Source organism: Durio zibethinus, chromosome 4 (assembly GCF_047325235.1).
Source record: "Durio zibethinus cultivar Kanyao isolate XHJ-2024 chromosome 4, ASM4732523v1, whole genome shotgun sequence".
Classification (NCBI taxonomy): Eukaryota; Viridiplantae; Streptophyta; class Magnoliopsida; order Malvales; family Malvaceae; genus Durio; species Durio zibethinus.
The window spans coordinates 7513499-7535576 of NC_143165.1; the positions used below are offsets into that span (position 1 = coordinate 7513499).

The following is a 22078-nucleotide window of genomic DNA, read 5'->3' on the forward strand; positions in this document are numbered from 1 at the left end:
TTGGTAAACTAGAAAACTAAATATTCTTAAAACTAGTCCTATAATTGAGTGATTGTCTATCTTAATTTTTTGTCTTTAATTCTAAGAATATAAATACTTAATTCTAGAGATACAAATATAAATGTACAAACAACAAGATTACAACTAATTGTAAATAAGTGTTTTTTCACATTCCCCCTCAAGCTAGTGAATAGATATTTTCCATTCCCAGCTTGAAAATAATTTCTTGAAATGATGCACTACTGAGACCTTTAGTCAATACATTTACAAATTGACTCTTGGTTGATACATATGGTGTATAAATCAACCTACTAACTAGTTTTTCCTTTATGAAATATTAGTCTACTTCAATGTATTTTGTTCTGTCATGTTGCACAAGATTGTGTGCAATGCTTATAACACACTTGTTATCACAGTGGAGTCTCATTGGTTCATCCTACTTAATCTTCAAGTCTTCTAGGATAATTTTTAACCATAGTAGTTCACAAATTCCTTAAGCTATTACTTTCAACTTTGCTTTAGCACTTGATCTTGTCACCACATTTTATTTTTTACTCCTCCAACTTACAACATTACCACCTACGAAAGTGCAGTAGCCTGAGGTGAATCTTTTATCAGTTACTGAACCTACATAATCCGTATTTGTATATGCCTCTAGAACCAATCCTAATTTTTTTTTGCATAAGATACCTCTCCTAGGATTAGTCTTTAAATAGTGCAATAAATGGTATACAACCTATAGGTACACTTCTTTAGGATTATGCATAAATTGACTTATCACACTCATAGCATATGTTATATCAAGTCTAGTATATGAGAGATAAATGAATCTTTCAACTAATCTCCGATTTATCTCTTTATCTACAGCAGCATCTTTATTAGCTTCTCTAAGTTTATGATTAGGATCTATAAAAGTATTTGCAGGTTTACATACAAGCTTCTCAGTTTTCTTCAAATGATCTATCACATATTTCTATTGTGAGATGAAAGTACCATGCCGTGAATGAGCTACTTCAATTCCTATGAAGTACTTCAATCTCCCTAGCTCTTTTATCTTAAATTTTCTAGTCAAACACTGTTTTAAACATTCTCTCTCTTTTTTTCATCATGTCCAACTATAATTATATCATCAACATATACTAATAGAACTGTGATTTTTCTTGAATTAGAGTGCTTGATAAATAATATTTGATCTTCTTGACTTTGCTTATATCTCATTACTAGCATCACTTCAGCAAATCTCTCAAACTAAGCTATAAGAGACTATTTAAGCCCATATAAAAGCTTGCATACTTTGTTTACTTCTAAATGACCTCTAAATCCTGGTGAAACCTTCATATATTTTTCTTCTTCTAAATCATCATGTAGAAAATATTATTTAAATCAAATTGTTGAAGCTGCTAATTGTAATTTGCAGCCAATGATAATAAAATTCTAACTGTATTCATCTTGGTAACTGGAGCAAAAGTTTCTTGATAATTCACTCCATAAGTTTGAGTGTAGCCCTTAACCACCAACATGGCTTTATACCTTTCAATGGTACCATCTGTCTTGTATTTTACAATAAAAACTCATTTACATTCAACATGAAATTTTTTCCTTTAGGCAATTCTATCAGTTCCCATATATTTTTTTTTAAGTCTCCATTTCTGTTTTCATAACTTGCCTTCATTTCTCACTGGATAATGCCTCGGATAATGTAGTTGGAACAAAAATAGTATTTAGGCTCACAAAAAAATTTTTGTGGGATGATAAGAAATTTTCAAATAACACAAAATTAGAGATTGGGTATAGTGGATGCTTAATACATTCTCTGGTTCTTTCATAATGGTAATAGGTAGATCATAATCATTAGTTATAGTTTTAGAAGATTCATGCTCATTTTGAGAAACAAAGTCAAAGACTGTAGTTACCTCATTTTCAAAATTAGGATCAAGTTTTTGGATTTGCACTAATTTAGGATCTAAAACTTTTCTTTTTGGATACATCTGTAATTTCTTCATAGAATCAAGAACAATATTATCCTTTGTCAAATCTTTTGTGTTTGAAATTAGCTCAAACTCAAATTCAATGTTTGATTTAGACTAAAAAGAAATAGGTTTAGACTTAAAGGAATTAATGGGTGAAAATGTTGAAGAGGAGAACAAATCAAGCAAAAAGAAGTCTTTATTCTTATCTTCCACGATGAAGTCTCCTCTAAATATAAGGTTGAGTAAAAAATTGTTTACTTTTTTAAAAAATGATATCTGCAGACATATAAAATTTTTTGGTAGGAGGATGATAGCACTTATACTCTTTCTAAATTGATGAATACCCTACAAAAATGCACTTAATTGCTCTAGGATCGAATTCCCTCTATTATAACTGTGAACATGAACAAATGATGTATAATCAAATATTCTAGGTGTGAGGTTGTTTATGGTATTAAAGTTGGGATAGAATTGTAAGAGTAGTTTTATAGGAGTTTTAAATCCCAAAACCTTTAAAGGTAACATGTTTATAATATGTGTGGCAATGAGAACAGCTTACCTCAATAGGAATTGGTTACGTTTACTTAAAAAAGTAAAGGTTGGATTGTGGCTAGTAAATGGTTGTTTTTCCTCTCACTATTTCATTCTACTATTAATATTAACACAAGATGACTCATGGATAATCTCCTTATTTTGAAAATAGGTAGATAAACTTGATTGAAATAATTTCTTGTATTATCAGACCTAAATCTCTTGATTTTCATTCCAAATTGATTTTGGATCATGTTTTGAAAGCTTAAAAACAAATTATTCACATCTAATTTAGATTTAAATAAAAATATCCAAAAGACTCTGGTACACTCATCTATGAAAAAAACAAATCACTTTGCACCAAAAATATTAGGAATTGTAGAGGGACACCATATGTCACTATGAATTAAGTAAAAAGGAATAGAACTTCTTTTTATTGCTAATTGAAAAAGACACACGTCTATGCTTTGTGAGTTCATAAACAACACAATGAAATTTTTGACATTTAATTCTTTGAACAAAGAAGGAAACATGTTTTTCAAAGTTTCGAAAGAAAGATGTCCAAGACAAAAATGATAAAGCTAGATTTTGTCTTTATTGAGAGATTTTTCAAAAAAAAAAATGACAAAGCTAAACTATTCTTGATATTACTTGCGTTGTTTGATGTCTAAAGATAGTATAGTCCATCTTTCCCCTTAAAAAGTCCAATCATCTTCCCTAAACTCTAGTCTTGAAATTCACAATAGAAAGGATAAAAAGTCATTTTGTAGTTCATGTCTCTAGTAAGTTTTTGTATAAATATAAGATTAGTAGGCAATCTAAGAACATGAAGAACATTTTTAAGAACAAACGAAGGATTAATTTAAACATCACTTAATCCAGCCACCATTATAAGTAAACCGTATGCAATAATAATTTTCTTATTATTAGGACACAGAGTATATATACTAAACTTCGGTGAGAAATGTGTTATATGATCTGTGGCTCCAGAGTCAATGACTTAAGAACTTGTAATAGGCTTAACTGAGACATTGAATCCATGAGAACCAGAAGTTTTAGCTGAACTGGGGACCTTACCCAAAGAACATAACTCAGTAGACTTTTTGAGAGTTTTCAATAGGCTTCTTAGTTTCTCAATCTCTTTTCTCTCCAACTCTCTTTGTTCTCAAGACTTCTGTAGTACTCTTGTGGTTTTACTAGTTGTCACTTCCTCAAATCAATTAGTAGTGACAAATTTTACTATCTCTGATATGGTTATCTTTTTCATGACTGAAACAAGTCTTGATAGTTGTAGACACCCAATTTGGTCCAAGCCCGGATCAATTGGGCCTGGTCCAAATAGGTAAGTCTATGTTCTTTTTTTCTTCATTTTATTTTTTATTTTTATTTTTTTTATTTTGTATTTTACATTTTTATTTTATTTTTATTTTTATTATTATTATTGTTTTTATATATTTTTTTCTTTTATTTTTTTTATCTTAGGTATTTATGTATTTATTAATATGTATATATCTATATTATTATTTTTTTTCCTATTAATATTTATGTATATCAGATTATGTATTATCTGTTATTTAATTTTAATTTATCTATTAATTTTTTTTATTTATCTTATTTATTTTCGTTTGATTTTTTTTATTTATCTGGCTGAAAATTGGATTAGGATTCAATCAGAAGAGTCCATGTTGGATTCAATGATTGAATCCCGATCCAAAGAGGAATTGGGATTGATCAGAAACTCTTCTGATCAATCCCTATAAAAGGGATCCTTAGGAACAGAACAGAACACAGAAAAACAGTGAGAAAAGAAGTTACTGGTTGAGAGAAAATGGCGTATAAAAGATTTTTAAAGGCTAAGAAAAGGTTTAGAAGTGTTAGAACAGCTGTAGGAATCGAAAAAAAATTTTGGAGATTTTTGGCGAAAATTTTTTTTCTGGAAATTTCTAGAAAATTTTCAGATTCCTATGATTTTTTTGGTGAAAGTTGAATTTTTTGACGATAATTCTGGTCAAGTTTGAAGTTTTCGGCCAGCTGCCCAGTTTTCGATGAAGATTCCCAGAAACCGACCAACTTTTCGACGAACTTTCGACGGAAAACCCAAATTCCGACGAAAAATTCCAGAATCTGGTGAATATTCAACCGGAGTTCTTTGGTCGTTTTAGAGAGAAAGGAGAGAAAAGGAAAGAAGAGAGAGAAAAGAGAGAAGGTTTATGCCAAAAAAATGAAGGAAACAGCCTTATATACCCTTCCAAAACGACGTCGTTTTTGCGTTAAGTAACCTAGAAGATCTACGCGTTTTGCCAAGATCCGACCCAACCCGAGCGTCAACCTGCTTTTCGATCCGCGTGTGTTCTACCTCCCCGAGTGTTAGCCCAGCCGAGCCGACGTCCCGAGCCACTTTTCCGAGCCATTTTTCTTTCTTGAGCCGAGCCGAGCCGAGCCGCTCCAGGTTTTTTTTTTTAAAATTTATTTATTTATTATTATTATTAGATTATGTTTATTTAATATTCTTTTCTCTTTATTTTATTTTTATTTTTGTTTTACTTTTTTTTTATTTTCACTTTTATTTTGTTATTTTCTTTAAATAAAATCAAAAAAATATTTTTGGGGAAAAGTTGAAAGTATCAATTTTTCTTAAAAATAAATTTTCAAAAAAAAAGTTTTTTTGAGGAAAAGTTGAAAGTATCAATTTTCCTTAAAAATAAATTTTCGAAAAAAAGAAATTTTTGAGGAAAAGTTGAAAGTATCAATTTTTCTCGAAATTAAAGTTTCAAAAGAATATTTTTGGGAAAAAGTTAAAAGTATCAATTTTTCCTACACAAAAACAATCATTCTTTTCTTCTTCTTTTTTTGTTTATGTTAAATAATCCGACAATGGAGCCTTTGCAAGTGAAACAGTAATTTTCTTGCATACTCTTGAGGTGAGAGAATTTTCTTAATTTTTTGCTAAAAGTATTAGAGTCAATTGAGAATAATTTCCAATAATTAATTACTTGGTAAAATTTTAAGGCTCATTGGATAACACAAATTTAAGCTAGTACCATCTTTGATGGGTATTGTGAGGGTGCTATAACCTTCCTCACACGTAACCGAACTCTCGAACCCTGTTCTAGTTAGTAGACCTGAACCTATTCTTTTAGGGACCCTTAAACTTAGGTGTTCCCTGAAAGGACAGATTCCTTAGGTGGCCAATCGCACCTAGACAAAAAAAGATTGGTGGCGACTCCTTCAAGTCAATGTCTAGTGATAGATCTCCGGATCTAGACGTTATGATAGCTTGGCGACTCCGCTGGGGACTTTAAGAGTCAGGCCAGCAAATAATTTGTGTTATCCAAAAGCCTAATAAAATTAAACCTTTTTGAATATATGTGTTATTATTCATTCATGTTTATTTACCTTGTTAATTATGTCATTCATATGCATGTGCATAACATGAGCTCTACACCTGAGCTCCATCTCTCTAGGAGGGAGTAAAGTACCTATTGCTTTCGTGAGGTCTAATGCCTCCGCAGTGGCTAGCGAAATACTCCCACTCAAATTGAACCTTTTTCACTTGTAGCCTGTAATGGGTGAGGATTATGGTGCCTTACTAGTCTGTGATGGACAAAGATGTAAGGAGCAATTTGAGGACCTTTAGACTTTGACCTTAAAATCGCATATAGTGAACCTTAAAAGTGCCTAACCTATAGATAGAGCCATCACTCTTCCCTTTTAGAATTGACCAAAAATATAGGATTCATCCCTTTTACTCTGTGTGATGTTTAAATTTACTTAGTTATTTTTTTTTTTTGGGTATACTAACCTTTTTCTTATTCTTTTGCATTGGTTCATACGTATATCATAAAATTGCATAAAGAACATTTGCTTGAAAAATGGTCTTTAACAAATTTTTTCATGGACTCCACTAAACAACTAGTTTGTTCTTCATCCGTATTAGCACCTTGTGGGACACCCAATGAAGTAAGGGCCCAGTCAAAAAAGATTCAACTGAAGATGGGAGATTGCTTGCCAATCAGGTATGATTCTATTCTGTCTCAAGAAACATCTATCCTCCTCAAACAGAACAATTTAGAGGATTTGGTTGATATCTGGAAAAAGATGAGTCTGTCAAGACAAGAGCAATTTTGTCAGAAACATGGGCATATAGCACACCTTCTAGCAGTAGTTGTTGATGATCAACTAATCAGAGCTGCAACATAATTCTGGGATCCTGCATACAAGTGTTTCATCTTTAATAAAGTTGATATGACTCTCACCATCGAAGAATATTCGATCTTATTGGGTTTGCACCTCAAGACTCCTGACAAGATATATGTCAAAAAACATAAGTCAGAATTTCATAAAAGTCTGGCTCAACTCATGGGGATAGACAAGGAAATTATGGATTCTCATACAAAGAAGAAACAAGAACAGGTTTGCCTACCTTGAAAGTTCTTTCATGAGTTTCTGATGTAACATGCCAATGAAGAACGGGGGTTAGATATATTTGCCTTGGCCATATACGGACTGGTGGTCTTTCCAAAGGTTTTGGGATATATTGAGATAGCGGTGATTGATTTCTTTGAGAGTGTGATCAATGACTGTAATTCTTCAACGATAATATTAGTAGAGACTATCAGATCTTTGAGTTATTGTCGTCAGAATGGAGAATGCTTCATAGGTTGCATACAGTTATTGTACTTATGGATGAAAAGCCATTTTGAACAGGGAAATGGTGCTTTTTCGAAGCTTTATATCCGTAATCGTGTTCCGATCAAGAAATTCTGTGAAAGTGGGTGGTCAAAGCGGAAGTCTAAACAAGAATGGATAACTTTCCTACAAAAGTTGAAAAGCTCCAGGGTGAGATGGTTAGCCTCATGGATGAATCGTGAGCCTATGTTGTATCAATGTAGGGATAGTACAGTGGTCCCACTTCTAGGTTTATGAAGAGTGACGAATTATGCACCACTCCTAGTGAGAAGGTAATTTGGAAGAAAACGCTCATTCCTATGACTTATGGGCTTCATCAGTTAGATTTCTCTTACAGTGAGCCTAAAGCATTTCAGAGGATGAATGAGATAATTAAAGCATGGAAAAATCCTCGAAGAGTGAGTCCTGGACCATTTACTGATAAAGTCACCCCAAGATACTTGGTTTGGAGAACAAAAAGAAGACAAGAAATGGTATTCACTTATGAAATCTCTCAACCACCAACAGAAGAAAAACTCGAAGAGATACCATCAGAATTAGAGCTGGCAACAAAAGAATTTAAGTCTGAAAAGAGCAAGTTAAAGCAAGAAATCCAGAAGCTTCAAGAAGAAAAAGCCCAGTGGAAAGGAAGAGCCAAAAGTTATGAAGTTAAAGTTCACAAGATTGCTAGAGAACGTGATACAGCTATTGAAGATCTAACAAAGCTACACCAAGAGCACAAAAGGGTATGTGTGAGAGAAAAGGCCAAAGAGATAACCATTGTCGAGCTGACTGAGAAAAATACAAGATTGAAGCAAGAGTATGCTGAATTAGAAGAAGAAAGTACTGAAGCACAGACAGAAATTAACATGCTAAACAGTTATTTGAGCAAGCTAAGTCAAAAGTTGGATGAATAAGGAGACCACATCGCTGCAGGTTAGAGAACATAGAGAATTATCATACTAAGTCTGGTGTGGTAAGAGAGAGAACTTAGGAAGGCAGAAATACATTGAGCACTTAACAACCCAAATCTATAAAGGGGTATGCAAGGCAAGGGAGATGGTGGAAGAGGCAGAGGCATTGAGACAAATAGTGACCCCAGTAGGAGAATATGGACAGCATCTGTTGAACTTCATCGAAGAAGCCAAGGCCCAGTATGAACAGATCAAACAATTTTATGGCTATAATTCTAGGATGATAAACTCAATGTAGATAAAAGTTTTTTTGGAATAAATGAAATCTTTTAGTTGAATACCGTTTTAAGGTAAATGTTTTTTGCATACATATATTTTTCATTCATTGCATTCTCATTCATTACACTTAACAAAGTAACCATGTGATAGTCATGCAAATTTACTAATTCTAAGATATGGTACTCAAGGTTCAAGGATAGCTCCATCTAGCAAGAACCCTACCCATCGATATAACACAAGATCTAGAGCAAGGCAAATGGAGCAGAAAAATTCTCATAGATTTGAAAAGATAGAAAAAGCACAGGAAAAGATTGAAAGTGAGTTGAGTAAGATTCTGGATGCTCTTAATAGCATGAATAAAAGAAAAAGAGTTGAAGAAAATGCAAGCCAACAAGTTCCCCCGCTACAAAAAGTGGCTGACCCTTTATATCCTCTAGGTTTTGGCCCATCTCAAGCCCAGTCTACTCAAGAAGTTCTACCGTAACATTTCACATATCCAACATATCCTGGAATACCGTCAGCTTCCAACCCAAGGTAATATAATAGCTACGTAAATCTTATCTTTACTGAAAAGGTAACAGAACCAATTCTTGATCTAAATGATTTAAAAGAGAAAGAGAAAGAAAAGATAAGAGTGGAAACTCAGGGAAGCTCAAAGATTAGTATGCTAGAACAAAGGCTACGGGCTGTGAAAAGATTTAGTTTTTATGGGTCAGTTGACGCTGCTGGGCTCTGCCTAGTCCCTGATGTGGTTATTCCTCATAAGTTCAAAGTACCAAAATTTAAAAAATATGATGGTACAAAATGCCTCAGAACTCATATCACAATGTATTATCGAAAGATGGCAGCTCATGCTCATGATAAAAAATTATTAATGCATGTCTTTCAGGGTAATCTTACTGGCTCTGCGGCCATATGGTATGTCCAGTTGGATAGAACCCGCATTCACTCTTGGAACGATATGACACATGACTTCATCGGTCAATATCGACATATTATCGATTTAGCCCCTGATCATTTGTCTTTACAGAATCTGGAAAAAAAGACAAACGAGTTTTTTAAAGAGTATGCTCAGAGGTGGAAGGATATTGTTTCTCAAGTACAACCTTCTCTGACTGAAAAGGAGACTACAATGCTGTTTGTTAGCACTTTGAAACCTCCCTATTATGAAAAGATGATAGGGAATGCAACAAAAAATTTTACTGATATGGTAATTTCGAGAGAAATTATTGAAAGTGCCATCAAGAATGGCAAGCTAGAGGGAAATGAAGCATCTAGCAAGAGAGTCCTGAAGAAGAAAAAAACTGAAGCTCAGGCTGTGAGCTTTGATAGATAGCAATTTGGAGGCTATCAACCCTACTCACCACCAGAATATCTATCATATTACCCTACTGTAAATAACACTTCCCTTCACCCATACCAACCATTTGCACAATCACCATACCCCCAAACATATCAAACCTCTCATAGGCCTCTAAATACCATGTACAGTCCTAACATTCAGCCTACCCTAAGACCCCAAAATCGTCCAACTAACCCCATTGGTGGTTTGCGAGAGCAACAAACTACTCGTGAGAAACCTGTTTTTGACCCAATTCCAATAACTTATACGAAATTATATAAGGAGCTTTACAATAATCATTTGATTGCTCCAAGTAAATTGGAACCCCTCAAGCCACTTTACCCCAAGTGGTATGATCCCACAGCCCACTGTGACTACTATTATGGGATTGCTGGTCACTCCATCAAAAATTGCACCACCCTGAAACACAAAGTGCAACGATTGATCAATGATGAGATGATTTGCTTTGATACCGGAGGGGTGAATGCGCCGAATGTTAGTGGCAATCCTTTATCAAATCATAATATGAATGTTATAAGTGAAGAACAGGAACGCCATGTGAAGAAAGAAGTGGCAGATATTAAGACACCTCTCAGCCAACTGTTCGATGTTTTACGGAGAGCAGACATGATACAACTAGTAAGTCCACACAGCTATCATGGAGCATATATAGCTGGTGCTAGTTGTAAGTATCATAATGGGGCAATAGGCTATTCCATTGAGACCTGTGAGCAGTTTCACCAAGAGGTACAAAAACTTTTGGATTTACTTCAGATTGAGGTCTATGAAAAAAGAGAAGACTTGAAAAATGTTGAGGTGTACATGACTGATAGGCTTGTAAAGCTATTTCCAAAACTAGTGATAATTCAGTGTGGGAATAAATCGAGGTCAATCATAGACAAGCTCCTTCCCAGGTCGGTAACTTTTAAAGTCCTGACTCCTTTTTCGTACAAGGATGATAAAGTTATACCCTGAAGATATGACTGTGACACTGTGGTTCAGGGGCAAGAAGAAAATGTCTCCAAAGTCGACGCTTCCAATATAACTGGCATAGGAGGCATTACTTGAAGTGGGAGGTGTTACACTCCAAAAATGTTAAAAAAGGCTAGAAGAGAGAAAGCTAAAGAAAGAGAAAGATGGAATAATCCTGAGATAGAACCTGAAGAAGATCATCCGAAGCCAGTATCAAAAAGAGAGGTTTATGAATTCCTGAAGCTTGTAAAACATAGTGAGTATTCAGTTATGGAACAGTTGAATAAAATGTCAGTTCGAATCTCATTATTATCACTGTTACTGAACTCAGAGTCACACCGAAACGCCTTGCTGAAAGTGTTGAATCAGGCATACGTGGCACATAACATATCTGTTGAATATGTGAACCACCTGGCTGGAAATCTAGTTATGCCAAATCACATTTCATTCAGCGATGATGAGATTCCTTTGGAGAGAAAAAAAAATGCCAAGGCTCTGCATATCACAGTCAAGTGCAAGAGCCATATCATAGCCAAGGTTCTTATCGATAATGGCTCTGCTATCAATGTCATACCTATGTCAACTTTGAGAAGGCTACCCATTGATTACTCTCATATGAAAGACAGTCAGATGATTGTGAGAACCTTTGATGGGACCAGAAGAGAAGTCCTGAGAGATATTGAGATGCCCTTACAAATTGGGCCATGCACCTTCAATGTAAAGTTTTAAGTGATGGATATCTCTCCATCCTACAGCTGTCTGTTAGGACGACCATGGATTCATATGGTAGGAGCTGTGCCTTCTACTTTGCACCAGAAGATCAAATTCAATGTAAAAGGTCAATTAATAGTGGTAGTTGAAGAGGAAGACATGCTAGTGACTCAACCATTGAACACTCCGTATGTAGAGGCTACCGAAGAAGCATTAGAATGCTCCTATCGATCTTTTGAATTGGTCAATTCTGTAGGTGAAGGATTTCAAAATCAACCTTTTTTAAGGATAATGATGAGCCAAGTCATCAACAAGGGCTGGTTTCCAGGACTTGGGCTAGGCAAAAACTTACAGAGAATAAAAGAACCTCCGACAATAATAGATAATAGCGACATGGTAGGCCTAGGCTATGAGATGACAGAGTGGGAAGTCAAAAGAAGGCCATCAGAAAAGACAGCAAGGCTGATGTTTATCCCACACTTATATGAAACTTTCAGACCTGGAAGATTCATGTACCCAGATACAAGAAAAAGTGTGGAAGACATTTTTGCCCAGTTAGCCATTAATGTTGTTAAAGATGAAGTGGGGCTTAATCAAGAGGAATGGGTTCACCTTTGTCCATCAGATTATGAGCTGAATAATTGGAGTGCCATCAAGATGCCTTTGACTTTTGATTTTGATACAATGTAATTGTAACATCTCAATAGCTATTGCCTAAGGCATTAGGATGATCTTTTTTTTTGGGCCATTTGTCTTTTATTATTTCTAATAAAAAATAAAAAGGATGCATTTTCATTCATTTCTTCTGGTGTCTTCATTATTTCCATCTTTCGAAGCACATCTTGCCAACATATCTCATTTCATTCAATTTCAGGTTTTTAAATGAACATGAAGATAATCATGATAACAATCAAGAGGTTAGCTTTGAGAATTCAATTAACATTGATGAACTTGACAATGAAGAGAATGCTGAAGAATATGTTATGCCTCCGGACCTAATGAGGATGATTGAACAAGAAAATAAGCTAATTGAGCCTCATCAGGAGGTAGTGGACTTAGTGAATCTAAGAAATGAAGAGAATAAGAAAGAGGTTAGAATGGGCACTTCACTTTCATCTGGAGATAGGCAACGATTGGTAGACTTACTTCAAGAATTTGTAGATATATTTGCTTGGTCTTACCAGGATATGCTAGGGCTAAGCACAGAGATAGTGGAGCACAGATTGCCTCTAAAGCCAGAATGTAAGCCAATTCAGCAGAAACTGAGACTTCAAGAAGAACAGCTTGGGGTGATGGCTTGGCTCGGCTCAACTTGAGACAAAGGTCGAACGCGAGTCAAACGTAAGTCAACGCTTAGGTCGGGTTGACTTGAATAGAAATATGCGAATTCTAGGAGGTTACTTAACACCAAAATGATGGCGTTTTGATGGGGTATAAATAGCAATGATCATCTTTTTTCCTTTAGATCTTCTTTTTTTTTTCTTTTTCTTCTTCTATTTTCTTTTTTTTCTAAAACTTCAAGAACACCGATTGAATTTTCACCTAATTTTGAAAAACTCGTCAAAATTTGGGTTAATTCATCAAAAGTTTGCCAGAAAATTCAACCTTTATCAAAATCTTCAATCGAATTTTGGAAAAGCCATAAAAAAATTTAATAATCATTGAAAAATTTTGTTAGAATATGGGAATTTTTCAAAAATTTTCAAAAATCTTTAAAATTTTTTTGATTTTTTGATGATCTATCTGTTTTTTGTTGTATATTTTTTTACCCATCTTCGTGTGTATTTTTTTACTTTTTATGTGTTTTTATTTCTCTGATCTCTTTTTTGTGTATCCCTTTAGGCTTGATTAGGGTTTATATTTATAAGGTTCAAATCACGAAAACCTTATATCAATAGAGTTTTGATTCCCTTTTAAATTTTAACTTTCAGATAAACAAATTCACACAAACCCAACCACTTGTTTTTCTCTCTTTTTTTCATTTTTTAAATTTTTATTAATAAAATAAAAAAAATCAAGTAGATCCCTAGACAGATTGGGGTGTTACACACTTAGCTCCCAATTAACTAGTGATTGCTCTGGTACCATTTGTAGGTTTGTATATGCTTTGTGTTGGGTTTGACAAAAATGTCAAGCAGAGACATCAAGTTTTAATGAGGAGAGATTATAACACCCTTAATCTCACAATGGAAGAATGTGGTAATATGATTTGATATATATGTATATTTTCAAACTTATACTTATAAGGCACTTTTTGTGAAATAAAATTATGAGATTTTCAAGTCAAAACGGATAATACCTCACAAGTTTGATATAGGTCTCCATAAATGGTATCATAAAGGTTACTAGTTAGATGAAAACTAAGTGCAACATCATGGGAGCCATTTTTAAAATCTTGCAAAAGCTAAATGCTACATGGTGGAAGCCATTTATAGAATTTCAATGTCTGTTGTGATTTTGGTTCTGGAGTTTTGTGAGTACAATTTTGTGATTTTGTATGTGCTTTATATTGGGTTTGACGAGGATGTCAAGTTTTAAAGGAAAAGTTTGTGACACCCTAATCCTACATTAGAATGTTTTGAGGATATACTATGGTACATAAATAAAAACTTAAGCCTTAACTTGTAAGGAACCTTTTATGAAAACTCGTATCTAAACAGGATAAAATATCACAAAATTATAATTTTATTAGTCTTCTGTAACATATTATGACCACATTTAACCCTTATGACATATGTCAGAATCAAAACCATAGTCATGGTTATCCCATTAGTGCAATGGGACAAAAGTATATCAAAAGCAACCTGGTGGATGCACTAAACAATCATAACCCGTTAGTGTAATGGAATAGAACAAAAATCACAATAACCCCTTTAGTGCAATAGGATAGAAATATATCATTGAAGGTATGGTGAACAAAATTCACTATTCTCAATCGGTGATAAATTTTGAAACTAGTGTCGGTACCATAAAGTACATCTCAATATTGCCAATAATTAAGCCACATTAGCAGTGTCAAAACATAGCCATACTAGAAGACAAATATATTTCAAATTACCCAATTTAGACAAAATCATATTCATATACTTTTTCAAACATAATTTGTACGTAACAAATTTTGTATATCATTTCAAAGTAAAAATTCGTACTCAAAAAAGTGGTGGATATATCAATATATTATTATAAAATCATATTCAAAGATTAAAGAAATAAAAAAATCATATCCAAATTCATAACAAAGAAATCATATATATATATATATTTTGGAGATCTACACCTAACCTATGAAGTATTGTCCACTTTGACCAAAAGTTTTATGGTTTTATCTTGCAAAAGGTGTTACGCCCTTATCCCATATCAAAATAATATGAGGTTCTACTATGATATATATATATATATATAAATATCTAAACTCAAACTTGTAAGGCATCTTCTGTGAGATAAAATTATGAGACCTTCAGGTTAAAATAGATAATACCTCATAGGTTAGGTACGGGTCTTAATAAATAATATCGGAGAGGTCACCAGTCAGACAAGAGCTAAATGCTACACTGTGAGAGCTACTTCTAGAATCTTGTATAAGCTAAATGCTATATAGTGTGAGTCACCTTTAGAATCTAAACATCTGGTGTTATCATGTGATTTGTATGTGCTTTATGTTAGGCTTGCTTAATGTTTAATATGTTTTGGAGGATCTGTGTGTATGCTTTAGTTGGGCTTGACAAGGACGTCAAGCTTGAACAATGGAAGTTTGTGACGTCCCAATCTCACATTGAAATAATCTAAGATTCTACTATGATATATATGTAAGATTTAAACTCAAACATACGAAATGCCTTTTGTGGGATAAAATCATGAGACCTTTAGGTAAAAGAAAACAATACCTCGTAGGTTGGGTACAATCTCTATAAATATTATCAGAACGATTGCTAGTCGGACAGGAGCTAAGTACTATATGGTGAGAGCCATCTTTAGAATCCTAAAGTTTGATGTGATCTTATGATTTGTGTGTACGTTATGTTAGGCTTGCTCAACGTTCAGTGTGATTTAATGGATTTGTGTGCTTTGTGTTGAGCTTGATGGGGACATCAACTTTTAATAGGGGAGTTTGTAATATTTCAATCTCATATTGAGATATTTTGAGAATCTACAATGATATATAAGTTGAGAATTAATTCAAAAATTATGAGGTACCTTTTGTGGGATAAACTGTTAGACCTTTGAGTCAAAGTGAATAATACCTCACATGTTAGATGCGAGTTTTCATAAATGATGTCAAAGCGATTTTCAGTCAAACAGGAGCTAAGTGCTACACATAAAGCTTCTTTTAGAATCCTACGAGAGCTAAGTGCTATACGATGAGAGCCACCTTCAAAATCTTAACATTTACTATGATCCTATGATTTGTGTGTGCTTTGTGTTGGACTTAACAGGGAAGTCAAGCTTTAACGGGGGGAGTTTGTGACACCTTAATCTCATATCAAGAGATTTAGATAATTTGTTATAATATATATGTAGAGACTAAACCCAAACTTGTGAGATACCTTTTGTGGGATAAAATCGTGAAACCTTTGGGTTAAAGTAGACAATACCTCACAGGTTAGGTACTGATCTCCACAAATAGTATCAAAGTGATCACCAGTATGACAGAAGCTAAATGTTATATGGTGGGAGCCACCTTTAAATTCTTACGAGAGCTAAGTGTTACATGGTGGAGCCACATTTAGAATCTCAACGTCTAGTATGATTTTTGGTTTATGTGTACCTTGTGTTGGGCTTGCCCAATGTTTGGTATGTTTTGGTGGGTGTGTGTATGTGTTTTGTGTTGGGTTTGATGGGGATGTCAACCTTTAATGAGAAAAGTTTGTGACACTCCAATCCCACATCGAGATAATTTAAGGATCGATTATGATATATATGTAGAGATTTAAACCTAAACTTATGAGACGCCTTTTATGAGATAGAACTGTGAGACTTTAGGGACAAAACAGATAATACCTTGTAGGTTGAGTGCGGGTCTCACAAGTTTGGGTTTAAATATCAACTTATATATCATAACAAATCCTCTAAATATTTCGATGTGATATTGAAGTGTCACAAACTCCTTTGTTAGAGCTTGACATCCTTAGAAGCATAGAATTGTATACACAAAACTAAAGAATCAAGATTACACCAAATGTTGAGATTCTAGAGGTGGCTTCGACCACGTTGCACTTAATTCTCTCGAGATTCTAAAGATGACTCTTATGGTGTAGCATTTTGTTCCCTTCTCACTAGTGATAATTTTGATACTATTTGTGGAGACCCATACCTAACCTACGAGATATTGTCCACTTTGATTTGAATGTTTCACGATTTTGTCTCACAAAAGATACCTCACATATTTGGGCTTAAGTCTTTATTTATATGCCATAGCAAATCTTCACTGTAAGATTAGGTTATCATAAACTTGCTCCATTAAAACTTGACATCCTTGTCAAGCCCAGAACAAAGTAAATACAGAATCATAGAACCATAAAACCAAGATTCTACTAGACATTGTGATTCTAGAGGTGGTTTTTACCATATAACATTTAGTTTTCATAAGATTTTAGAGGTGGCACCCATAGTGTAGCACTTCATTCCTATATGACCGGTAACTGCTCTGATACTATTTGTAAAGATGTGCACTCAACTTACGAGATGTTATTCGCTTTGATCCAAACATCTTATGATTTTATTTTACAAAAGGTGTTCCACAAATATGAGTTTAAATTTTTACATATATATCATATAATATCTTTATATTCTTCTAATGAAAAGGCGTTACATAATTTAAAGCAAGTTTCTTTGAGGTTTTAACTGTTAAGAAAAAGTTGGCTTGAGTAATTTATGTTGGTGCTTTCTTGTGGGTTGTGATTGATAAAACTGAGTTTTCATGGTGATATAAAAACTAGGTTTCATGATTTGTTAAAATTGAACTTTCGTTTCAAGTTTAGAAAAAATCTATTTTGAGGTATGGTATATTGCCATAAAAACGGAGTTTTTGAGTTCTCCATTTTGATATAGAGTCAGGATTTTTGAGTATTATTTTTGGAGTTTTTTTTAGCTTTTTTCAATTTAATTTATTAAGAGTTTAAAAATTATGATTAAAAATATTTAAAACCTACTTATGAATTCATTTAAAAGATCCTTGTTTTACTATTTTAATTACCAATTTTAACATTTATTTCATTGGTGAAAAAAATTGAAGAAAAATACAATTTACTGCTATTTTCTTACCCACATTATTTTAACGCGAGTGATTTACACTACCGTAATTAAATCTTTATTTAATCCAATAAAAAATTATTTCATTTTACATTAATTCAAATTAAGGTTGACATTGTTAACTGAGAAAATGTTTAAATGTTACATCGCATTTAGCCTTTACAACTGTGTCATGCACAAAATTATCATAAAATAGCTACAGAAGAAGTTTTTAATCCAGAGTCTGGCGATAGAAGCACTACTAATCAAAGGAGAGAGAGAAAAAAAAAAAGAAATGTGCAAAGCAGGGGAGATTTAGGTGCAAAGCAGCATAGAATGTAGAAGACACACGACAATCGATTGGAGCCTTAATTCCTTGATAATGGGTAAACGAGATGACATTGATCTGATCCACTCCGACCGTTACCGCGACCTTAGTTCTTTGAGGTGATTGATAGATTGAGCCATCCAATAATTGATGAGAGAATCTGAATGCTGCAAATCAATTGATGAGTGAATCTGAATGCTGCAAATCAAGTACAAAGAAAAAAAGCAATGATCATAACTAAATAGAACTTTGAAGAATGTACCTTTGAGGTTGACGGAGCTCTGCTTTAACACGAATATTTATACAAACGAAAATCACCAAGCTTGTAGGTGTCATCATCTAGTCCTCGAGTTGTATAGCGGAAATAAACATTTGGAACTTGCTGGATTTTCCAACAGTCTGGGCCTTCATTTGGCAGTATCTTTCGACTGAATTCCTTTGGCATATCTATAAATTCTATAGTTTCAAGGCATTTCAAATTACAAATGTTGCTTGGAACCTCCTGTAATCGAGGACTAGGTCCTATTACAAGAATCTCCAAACAAGGCAAAGAACCATTATCTATCACCAGTCTATTTAATCCAGTCAAAGAACGAAGTACAAGGTGTTTCAGTTTTTCGAACTGTCCATCCTCAAAGTGCAATTCAGCTCCATTGTAGCTTTCATGAAGCCATAACTCCAGCAGATTTGGCAAACCTCCAAGGATTTTAATCGAATCATGTGATTGTCTAGACCAGTGTAAACAAATTTTGACAAGGTGCTTTAGTTTAGAAATCCAATCAGGCAACTTCATTAATCGTCCTCGCAGGTGAACACTTTGAAGGAAAAGTGGAGGAGAGGACATTGATTGTCGTTGAAGAGAATCATCCTCTTTCACTGACGCAATATGTAGTGTTTGAAGATGGTGCATCTACTGTATAGCATCACACAAAGCCATACCATCGTCTGACTTTAGTTTCCTGATCCCCAGTTTTCTCAATCGCCTTAACTTTCCCAATTCACTAAAAAAATCCCCTCTATTTTGTGCTTGCAAGTCTACATGATAAAGGGTTTCTAATGATTCCAAACTTCGAACACTGCCATTGATCTTCAATCCCTGGTGAGTGTTGATAGTATAACGATGATCACAATCAACACTGTAAGCTACAAGATATTGCAAATTACCCAGACTGCTTATCTCAATTGGTAACTCTTGAACGAAAGAACGTTTCAAATCCAAAGTTTGGAGGTAATGCAATTTGCCAATGGACTTTGGAAGCATCTTTACTTTTGTTTCTTTCAAGCTTAAATATCTCAAATGAAACAAATTCCCCAACTCCTTGGGGACGTACTCCAATGGAGCTCTTTCAAAATCTATTTCTCTCAAAAGTTTGAAATTGGACAATATTGAGAATATAGGTTTAGGTAACTCTTCTAAATTGAAAAAAAAAATCGAATGAGTACGAAAGTTACCATACTTGCTCCTTGGTAAGTCACATGCTCCATTGTAGATCGAGAGATGTTGAGCTGTACCATTGGTACCTGTCAAATGTGCTTGCTAGGATTGACTCAATTTAGTTCTTCTAATTGGGAAAGAGCAACTTCATGTATCAAATCATGAACTCGACAGTGTCTAACTCTTCCAGTGGAGTCCCTCCATTCAACTTGAACTAAGCTTCTATGAATGAGCTTAGTTAAGTATTCTTCTGCAATTTCTTCCAATGTAATTTTTTGCCTTCCTTTTACAAGACCCTCTGCAATCCACAATCGAATCAGTCTCTTGCTCCTAATGGAAAAATTTTGTGGAAACAACCCGAAATACAAGAAAGGAGATTTAAGGTAATGAGACAGATCAAGATAACTGAAGCAAAGAATTTTCTTGACATGTGTAAGATGGGGATTGCTCTCCAATTGTTCGCTAAGGCTATTGCGGAAGCTTTCCCACTGCAAGACATCCTAGCATTTGGTTGATAGAAGCCCACCTATAGCAACAATTCCAAGTGGTAATCCCTCACATTTCCTGACAATGTCGAAAGATAAATCCTTTAACTCAGGGGGACATAGCTTCTGCTGATCAAATTGGAAGGCTGTTCTGCATAAAAGTTCTTGAGCCATTTCTAGAGACAAAGGTTCCAAATTGTGAACGTGAATAAGGGAAGATTTCAGGCAAAATTTAGCAACACTCGTACTTCTTGTTGTGATTATAATTTTAACCCCATTGTTATTTTCTGGCAAAGCATATTCCATATCTTGCCAAAAGTCTTCATTCCAAACATCATCAAAAACTACAACATATCTCTTGTCTTGTAAATATTCTCTTGATTTGCTGATCAGTTCCTCCTTGTCCATTGCATCAATTCCATGGGGAGGGATCTCTTTCTTTGCTTCATAAAGACGTCTGATCATTGTCCCAAGCCGCTCAACCATGTTATATGATTGTGACACTGTGATCCAAGCCTGGCAATCAAAATGCCCCTTAACAGTTTGGTCATCATAAACTTTCTTAGCAAGAGTGGTCTTGCCAATCCCTCCCATCCCCACAAATGAAATCGCTGTGCGCATAGCTGCTCCATGGATCAACCTTTCTAACAACTCCTTTTTAGGAGGTTCAATGCCCACAAGTGCGTTGTTCTTAACAAAGTGAAGGCCAGCTCGGGGGTCGTGCCGTTTATTATCATTTGAACCGCGGCTTGATCCCCCTTGATCGGAGATACTGAATCCATATCTTTTCCCTTTTTCCCCGATTACCTGAACTGATCGTTTACATTCTTGTATCTTTGATACCATCTCACGCTGTTTCCTCACATTCTTTATCAGACAAGCTATTTTTGTTAGAAAAGCCATGAAACCATGTTGATTACGCTGTTCTGCTTCATGAAGCATGTACTCATCGATGGCATCCTCAATGTTATAAGCTGCTTCCCTTATATGTTTCACCCACGTCTTTAGACCATTATTGCTTTCTTCTTGCTCCGCCCTTGAATCTGCATCTCTCTGGAAAGAGGAAATGAACTCTAGCTTAAACTTTATGTCTTGAACTTCTCTATGGACATCTCTTACCAGTTCCGCCTCTTCATTGAGCAAAGCAATCAACCTCTCAAGGACCAAGTTAACGGCTATCTCGGCCATTTCCAATTGCAGTATCCTATATTTGACAAAGTTTTCGGAGCGTTGAAATCCTGAAGATTGGAAATAGGGAAGTTAAGATGAGAGGAAACATGAACACTTTTCTCATAGCAAGTTGTCTAAAAATAATACCCAGAGTCGGAAGCCAACATTGTCTTATAATCGTCGCTTCTCTTATAGCAAATGCTTTCCAATGTGAAAGAACCAAATAGCTACAAAAATTATTGTAAGTTTCGAAGTTGGTATGTTATTATTTTTATTTAGATTAATTAATTTTAAAAATAATATAATGATATTTGATCAAAATGACATGAAATAAATATTAAAATAACATAATTTAAAATTTTTTAAAAAATATAAACTTAATAAAAATTAAAAATATATTTTGTATTTAATATGTTAAATACGATTATAATATGATAATTTTTATATTTTATACATATTTAATATAAAATAAAATAAATATAAATACATAAATTATTAAATTTATTTAAAATTATCAATTAAATTTTATCATTGAAATAAGAGTTAAATGCTCTTACCAACAACAGCACAAGATCAAAAAATTAAATTTGTTACTATCAAAAAGTAGTCAAGCTTGACAGACCATAAGGAACGAACCAATTAACATCCAGTTCAGAAAAATAAAATATTCAATATTTTTTTTCATTTTCTTTTAATATCCACCAGGTAACTCCTTTCATTTTAACAGAAAATGAAAAAAAATATATTTTCTTTTAATATTTCATTTTCTTTTAATATTCACCAAGTAACTCCTTTCAAAATATATATTTACTATTTTATTCATAATTTATTGGGCGTAGCATGCGGGTCAAAAGTGCCATGTCGCGAATTAGGTGAAGGGGAATCTTAACGTTTTCTTTTTCCTCCCGCTAGTGCACGAGTCTACCTCGTTGCTATACCAATTTTCATTTTCCTGTTATATTTAATTTGTTAATCATTGTTATTTCGAAACATGAAAATCACTAACAAAATATCCGTGTATTGTTGCAGGTAAAAACTTTTTTGT

General features: G+C 34.0%; 1 protein-coding gene across 1 annotated transcript; it reads right to left on the reverse strand.

Annotated features, from left to right (window-relative positions):
- Positions 1 to 19491: 19491 nt before the first annotated feature.
- On the reverse strand, positions 19492 to 21051 carry LOC111276259 (disease resistance protein RPM1-like). Its single transcript, XM_089760204.1, has 2 exons — positions 19905 to 21051; positions 19492 to 19676 (listed from the first exon to the last, which is right to left on the reverse strand). The coding sequence occupies exons 1-2, from the start codon at positions 21049 to 21051 to the stop codon at positions 19492 to 19494; spliced, it is 1332 nt and encodes a 443-aa protein (XP_089616330.1).
- Between the last annotated feature and the right edge of the window lie 1027 nt (positions 21052 to 22078).